Source organism: Notolabrus celidotus, chromosome 4 (genome assembly GCF_009762535.1).
Source record: "Notolabrus celidotus isolate fNotCel1 chromosome 4, fNotCel1.pri, whole genome shotgun sequence".
Lineage (NCBI taxonomy): Eukaryota > Metazoa > Chordata > Actinopteri > Labriformes > Labridae > Notolabrus > Notolabrus celidotus.
Window position 1 is genome coordinate 28,058,245 of NC_048275.1, and position 8,285 is coordinate 28,066,529.

The 8,285-nt window shown below is 37.8% G+C and overlaps 1 protein-coding gene across 1 annotated transcript; it reads left to right on the forward strand.

The window, feature by feature from the left end:
- The first annotated feature begins 1,545 nt into the window (after positions 1 to 1,545).
- LOC117811127 lies at positions 1,546 to 7,887 on the forward strand. Its single transcript, XM_034681209.1, has 6 exons — positions 1,546 to 1,617; positions 3,187 to 3,225; positions 4,204 to 5,169; positions 5,431 to 5,595; positions 5,869 to 5,964; positions 6,987 to 7,887. The coding sequence occupies exons 3-6, from the start codon at positions 4,204 to 4,206 to the stop codon at positions 7,305 to 7,307; spliced, it is 1,548 nt and encodes a 515-aa protein (XP_034537100.1). The 5' UTR covers positions 1,546 to 1,617; positions 3,187 to 3,225; the 3' UTR covers positions 7,308 to 7,887.
- Positions 7,888 to 8,285: the final 398 nt, after the last annotated feature.

Here is an 8,285-nt window from a genome sequence, read left to right on the forward strand (position 1 = left end):
CTCCTGGAGAGAGCTTAATGACACCCATAAAGTCCTTAAATGCAGCTATCAATCCATTGTTAGAGGAGAGCCTTGTTATTAGTGAGTCAGAATAGGACAAATTGCCTCTGATATTTCCCTTCTCCTCAGCTTACTGATTGATTTTATTGATTAGTATCCAGGTCTTACAGCATCATGTTCTTATCCTGGCTTGATATCGTCTCCTTGATTTCTCCATCCGCTCCAATTGGAGTAGGAGGTCGAGCTCTGGTGCTAGATGATCAATCACAAAGTAGACAGTAGCTTGTTCACAGTGGGAGTCCTGTTGATGAATGATTAGATATTTGATTTTGTCTCTTGACGGCACCAAGGGTGCATCCAAGGCAGACAGTGAAGGATTGGATGAACACATGTTTAAAAGGAATGAGAGAAAAAGTTGGCCGTGACACTTTTGAGTCAGTCTGGATCATTTCCAAACAGTATAACATACTGGAGATGGCAGAGTTGTTTGGGCATTGCTGATACTGTATATTTGAACTTCATTGTCTGGAGAGGGCAGAAGATGATGTGATCTAAGGAGGGATTTGGGTTGGACATTTAGCCTTACTTGGCCTTGCTGTGGCTCTGGTACTGGGGTAAAATAGATACATTTTTCTGCTGATGTCAGCAGATTTGATGGTCACAAATAAGATGAAGTTGATAAACCAAAAAGAGAAATACACACCATCCGGGTTTAAATCAAACAAGTGGAGTTGTTTTAAGTTGGAAAATTAAATACTTAGGGAATACAACAAGCATGAGTGCTCACCTTACACACTACCATCCACAGATAGTGTTAAAAGATGCTAATGTTAAATCAACTCCACTGGAAAACCCAGCAAGCACATGACACTCTAAACTTGTCAAAGCTGCCTGCCAACCTGGAGCAAGTGAAGAAAATAACACTATCCATCACCTGCTTCATGTGCAAAGACTTGTGGCCATTCACTGTTGTGGTATATGAGTGCTTTTGTTATATGATAGAAACACTGGAACCCAGGTATATTACTCCATTGTGGCATTATTTCACTGACATAGCTATACCAAAGCCCTACAGTGAAGAAAAGCTTAAAGTTAAAGAAGGTTTGAGTGCAGCACATAGGATTAGCTTTAATTTTTAATGCGTAGACTTCACAGGAAGCTTAATTATGTCACTATAATAACTTATGTGACAGAAAACTGCAATCTGATGTCCTCCAGTACACGAGTCAAACTGGAGCCAACTATATTTGTAATAACCATTTTTTTGTACAACATCATATAAATGGCAAATCAAAATGATAAGCTAGAGGAGAGATGATGCACACTGTAAACCCGAACAGTACTGCTGACTTATAAAGACTGATTACGCTGTACTAAAAATCTGTTATCTAGTTAGCAGTACTCAACATATTTTCTTTCTCTGAACAACTTACACAGTTTTCACTTTACTTGACTCAGTATTTTTTAGTTTAAACAGTCTGTTTAATTGTTACTTTCAAGTACATGAGGGGGGCGTGTCATGACGTCATGACGCTTTATTTGAACTGACGTTTTCTGAAAATCCTTTTCAATATGGCGGATCGTCTTCTCGGATGGAATCTTCAAGTGGAGTAATTTGTAAGTACAAAAAAAGCTTCTTTGCTTAATTTAATGTAAAAGAATAAGTCAATTTTTTTTTACTTCTGAAAAGTTTATTCATTGAAGCAAAACATTTGTATGAAGTTACAGATGTAAAGGCGTACTGCCCCGCCACATTGTCCGCCATTTTCCTTAAACTTCGCCGTGTATTTAGCTGTCAACAATGCCAAGTTTAGCGTCTAACTCTCCGTCTCAATCAATGGAATTTGTAATAAGCGTCTTTTTGATGTTTATATTGTGCCTCCTGATCTGGTAAGCATGTTTGTGATTTATTTTTTAACTCATGCTCTCCGGTAAAATGAACAAGTGGCTTAAGGTAGCATGGACAAAGTTATGCTAGGAGTGATTATAATGTTATCAGCATATTAAAACAGGTGATGGATCATAGTGTAAAGATGTACTAATGTTTTGGGCAAGTAAAGTAGTTGTTTCGTAGTAGGCGCGGTTTGTGTGGGTTTTATACGTGTGTTTTTGAATTTTTTTTTACTGTGGCCGTTGCTTCAAGTGACTTGTGCTAACGGACCGAGAGGCATCAATGTACTAACTTCACGTGCAGTATAACGCCATTTCGTTCTGAGTCGAGAAAGCAGTTTAGGTATAAACAGCAGGATGCACTTTGAGTGTGTGTGCGTGACTCAGGAGCTTTGTGTGGACAAGTTATGATTCTTCTTTTAGGCAAACCATGCCTGGAAGTCATAGGAAAACAGCGCGGGGGGCGCTGCACGGCTTATTTAAAACAATACTGCCAATTCTGCATCGCTAACTAGGCCAACTATGTGTATGTATGATAGAAGTGAAGTGGTAGGTAAACATAGTAGCGTTGCAGAGTGATATGTGACAGACAAAAACGTCGATCGGACCCCCCTCCTCTCTGTGTTACCCTGTGGCACTTCAGAGCAGAGCCGCTCATCAAGAAGAAGCAGCTGTAGCTCGCGATGCAGGGATTTTTATCTATAACCACGGCTCTACCTGCTTCAAAGTGTGTTAAAACTCTAGAGTTTAAAGTCACAATTGTGTAGGGTCGATGACTATAGCTGTGACTTGAGGCCAGATGAACAATTGTAAAAATAAAGCCGCCGCTAATCATAGTTAAGCTACTTCAATGATTAACATTTCATTTCCGAAAAAACTTTTCACAATAAAAGTCCCCTGATGTTCCGTAGTCCCAAAACACTTTACTTTGAAAGGTTGATAACAGGAAACAGCATGTTGTCAGCTGTAGTAACTTGACACAACTCAAAGAGGAAAATAAAGAGAAGGGGAGTAAAGGAAAGTCAGATAATACAGATTTAGTAAGAAGCTACAAAGTCCTGAGTGCTGAACAAAAAGGATTATAAAGTCTTTATGTGGTCTCGGGCTCAACCATGAGTTGAATGTTGCATTGCAGACTTGATGGGGTTAATAGTGAATTAACATATTTTCACATGCGTGATCCCTTATCACTATGTAATGATAAAATGTCCTAATTTTTTAAGATATTTAGTATTGATCAAGCAAATCATATCTGCAAGTTTTGATTTAATCTTGTCCAATTTGTTTTTCTTTAAGGCTGAAGTGGACGCTAAGAAGTGTGCATCAGGAATCAAGGTAATCTAAATGTGAAACATTAGATATTTAAAGATGATTATTTGTGGGTGCTCCTTATTTTGTCTTTTACTCCAGTCTTAGATATATGGATTGGAAATCTACAATTTTTTTTAAATAGTACCTACTAAGTCTTGAAAATTATCTTTGTAATTCATGGTAGATATCATTACTCTGACAGTGACTGCCATTACACACAGCACTAGTGTGTGCATCTTCCCAGATTTGTGTGCAGGTTTTTTCAAACTCCTCTATAATTGACTGGACTGACAAGTGTTTTTTTTCTTATTTAAATGGCATATTTTTTAAATACTACAATAAAACATAGATGCATCAGAAATACTTTTTTTGTGCCACATTGCTTCATTGGATTAAATGCATGTAACTATTTTTATGACTATGATCTGTGTCCAAAGAATCCACCTATAGATGAAAACACTAGTTGCCTTTGTCTCATCCTGATTGAGTTTTTGTCTGTTTATCCAAAATAGTCATCTGACCTGTCAAATATTTCAACACTTAAATTTATGTATATAATTACGATGCAAAAAATTGTCTGAGATGGTAATGCATGATTACATATTACATTGAACACCTAAGATCATATGAGCTTTTCCCTGGGACCGTAACTGTCCATACGATGTCAGAGCTCAATGACACCTCACCCCTCTTTGCCTACAGTGTTGCAGGAAAATTGCTGTTGACACCAAAACGATTCATACTGCTGCATTGAAACCAGATTTGATTGTACAGATTCCACATCCTGATTCCAGACTTGTGTACCCAATGCATTTGTGTTCGTCTAAGCCAAATTCTTACATTGCCTGTGGTTTTGATATTACATGTTATTTTAAGATATTTAAATACCTACAAATGTGTAATGTGCGAAATCAAGTTGTTGCAGTTACTATATGCATTGAATACATCTAACTTTTTTTTCTTTCTTTTTTTCTAACGACTCTTTATGTACTTAAACCCCAGATGATGTCAACAGCCAAGAAATTCCTGCTACGTGTATACCTTTCATCTGATGTTGCCGTGAAGGTAACCCTGTCTGAGAGGCCCGAATCTGTGGAGGAGCTCATAAACATTCTGAAAGAGAAAGTCAAGCAAAGACTGGACTTTGAGTTCACACTACAATACGAGGATCCAGACTTTGACGGTCAACTCAGCTGCCTGGTTGATATTAATGAGTTACCAGAGAAGGGCACATTAAGAGTTGTCAGAACAGAAAGTGACACCAGCTCCTGTGCAAGTTCTGACACAGACATCCTGCCTCATGTGCCTGTTAGCCACCGCCTAAAGACTTGGCCTGATGTTTTCCCCGTGCCCACCTTTTCCTATGAGGTGGAGCATGTCCTTGCAGAGGGAAATGATCTCTTTGAGAGCTCTGGAAAGACTGTGAAATTAAACAGGGCCCAGAAACATAACATCTTGGAGACGATGGCTGCAGCAATGCACAGCTACAAATCCTATCCCAGTGACAGAGATGTGGGTGTGGCAGCTGAAGCGCTTGTCAGAACACATCCATGTCTTAAAGAGCTAGGAAGTGTGAGTGGTTGGTATGGTTGGAAAGTTAGCCTCAAGTTTAAGATGGGGAATTACCGCACAAAGTTGGCCAGATCTGGTTGTCTGGAGGTGTCTATCAACACTGGCAAAAGAAGCAGGAACAACCCTGACAGAGACAGTCCCCACACCAACATAAAAAGAGCCAGACGAGCAGAGGTAAACTACCTCCCAGACTTTCCTCGCGGAGAAAACCAGGCTAGTCTAGAAGGAATGAGACTACAGATTACACAAGAAGTGGCAAAGAGTGACAAGGACAAAATTTTAATTGAAAAGCTGATGCAGACAACCTTTGCCCTTCGTCGTCAGGAGATTGTCCAGGAAAGTCCACTGGTAAAGGACATCCTGGAGCGATGGCCAGCCCTTCAGATGGAAGCTCAGGTAAAACAATCTGTCAGTCTTTGTAGTTTTTGCCCACCTTATAAATCTTCATTTTCATTCATGAGGACCTCCTAAGTATTTGTCATTGTTCTGTAACCACAACAACATTACATTCAGTATAATTATCAAATTTAATGCAGCTCTGTTGTTTTAAAAAGACTAGAAAAATCAATACAATTTCTACTTTCATATCTAGTGTTAGTCTTCACACTCCTTATGGTTTTATGTTGTTGTTTTTTTGTTTGTTTTTTTCTCTCCAAGGTTTGTGCTGAATTCCATCGAATCGCAAACATAAACCTTCGGAACCAGTTTTATTCAGAGCTTGACCGGCATACACCACGACTTCTGGCGGTGTACAGACAGAAAGCGGGACGCACTGGCAAGGCCTCCGAAGCCCTGCGCAACATTTTAAAGCTGTATGATCAGGTAAGTTATATATGAAATAGGTCTAGTTCAAGATTTGCAAGGGATAGCAAAGACTGAATTTCACACTATTGTTGTTGTGGTAATTAGTCAACACAAGTTACGTTCATTTAAGGTAACAAAAGTCAGTTTCTGTGACAGCTTTGACGCAAGGAAGGCCAATCGTACACTGTAGTGGAAATTCTGGCTGTTCTTTCATTAAGTACAGTATAATAAAATACAGAAATCCAATGGATCAGGATCTGCACTTAGTGTAAATTTTTCTTGTCCTTCCAGCAAGTACAGGATATTGACATCAAACGCACCACAGCACTTTGGGCCCTTTCAGCGTACCTATGTGAAGATGACCCAGATTTCTACAAAACTTGGAATGTAAGTAATCCTTATTAACAGACTCAGTGGATTCAACTAATCTTTATTAAAAATGTGAATGCTCCCCTTAACAATCCACAGTTATGTTATACTCCAGACATCATCGTTGATCATCATTGATCATCATCTAATGTAATGTTTCTTGAAGCACAATTTGATAAGCAACACAAAAAAGACATTTTTAAAGGCCTTACAAGCAGTTTGCTGAGGTTGAGCGCTTAATGTATGGCAGTCATTAGGTTTTACATTAATGTTTTTCATAGGGCAAATAAATAATATCGGATCCTTTTTTTTTGGCACGCTTTCCACAGTGTGTCTCCATTATTGTCCTCAGAGTAGACTACCTTCAGTTTATTTCACTGTCTATAGTATCTGAAGTACCAAATGGTAGTGATGGACAAGCAAAGCTTCGCGAAGCAGTAGATGTATTTTTTTACTCCTCTAGATGGCGCTCTCTGTTCAACAAAGGGTTGAAAGCACACTGAATTGCCATTCATTGAGCCTTCATTTTTAAACCAAGAGCGCCCTCTAGAGGAGTCAAAAAATACATCTACTGCTTCGCGAAGCTTTGCTTTACCATCACTACCAAATGGTAAATGCCACATGACCTGTCTGTGCCTTTTCTATGAGCACCTTGCTTATCAAATGTTTCCATAGGGACTGCTGCATTGCATCTTACAAACATCTAAGTGTCTCTCTGCACTGAAAATTTTTAAAAGGAGGCCATGTCCAGCATGCATTAAACTGAACAGAGCAGGTTTACTTGGAAGTCGGACACTGGAATGACATACAGTCTTCTGTTTTTTTCACGTTAAAATCCCCATGTACCAAGATATTCTAGAAGCAATTTTCAAGGTAGCCATTTACAGACCTAGGCAGCATGCTAGTCATTGAGTTTCACAGAAAATCATTTACTGTACATCTTAGTTGCTAGCTACTGTCTTATGATGTTATCATCTTTAATATATATCCTATATCTAGTTCCTTTCAGTAAACGTGAACCTTTTTCATGCATATTTTAGACTGAGGAGACAGATGAGCCAGACATCACAGACACTCCTGTTGCCCTCGTCATGATAGTCACCGAAAGCACCTTGGAAATGGTCCCCTTCACCCCCGACAGCTTTTCCATTGCGGTGGAGGACAACATGATGATCATGAGTATCTCCAGATTCTCAGATGCATTCGCAATGGTATTTGGCTTGATGTATGTCCTGCACTTGGACTACCCCAGCAAACTCACCAACACTTTTACATTCATCCAAAAAGTGGTGATGGGGCTTGATGATGGTAAGCCACTGAAACCCCGCCTACTCAGTCTAAAACATGACCTGCTCCAGTAAGAGTTGGCATTGTTGCAAGGTGTGTGTAGGAGAAGAACTACAGCACACCAGTTTGTTTTAAAGAAATGTTGTTGTTGAAAGCATCTTAAAGTTTACAGCAGGTGGGTAATGTTCCGTCAAACAAACTACCTCAGGTGCTCATGTTTGCACTTTATTGTTTTCATACAACACAGTTGTGTTAAAAAAGTGTTAAATTATAATAACTTCTTAAGTTTCATTATGCTTGTCTTTATCACAGAAGACTATACATTTTATTTACTTGTTTACTTTTCTTTTCTTTTCCATTTGAAGTAACATTTTTTTGCTGAAAATGTACATGTTTTAAAATGTATGTGTTTTAAAAATTTAGCTGTTTGAAATCAAGCACTTTGAAGCTCACTTGTGAGCTTTCTTATTGTGTATTTTTGTACAAAGAGATAAAGTTAAGGTCAGCTAAACAGTAGATAAGAGATGTTCATGTGCTCTATGCTAAATTTAATGTTCAGCAAAGGTTTTAATATCTTGCCGTGAGTTTAAAAAAAACACTGTTATGATTGTGTTTGAATTTAAAAAACTGAAATGAATAAAAAAAATAATTGACCAGTTGAATATTTGTGTTTTTAGTGAGGGTTATATATATATATATATATATATATATATATATATATATATATATATATAAAAAATAAGTCCTGCAAAATTGTAGTCTTTGAGTTTGCGAGCTTTAACAATTCAAGTTCAAGTAAGCAAAAATAATTAGGTTGGGAACATCTAAGATATTTACATCTGTTAATGAATATAATAACGTTCAACAAACTTAAAATGAAAAAAAAAAAGGGCAAAACATTTAAGTTTTGAGTAAATTAAAAGTTTATTGACTGAATACAACAATTTTAAGTACAGTTAACTTAAATACAACAATAATAAATTGGAAACTTTTAAGTTTGAGCAACTTATAATCTTTCCTTAACTATTTACTCAAAAATACTAGTTTGCTAA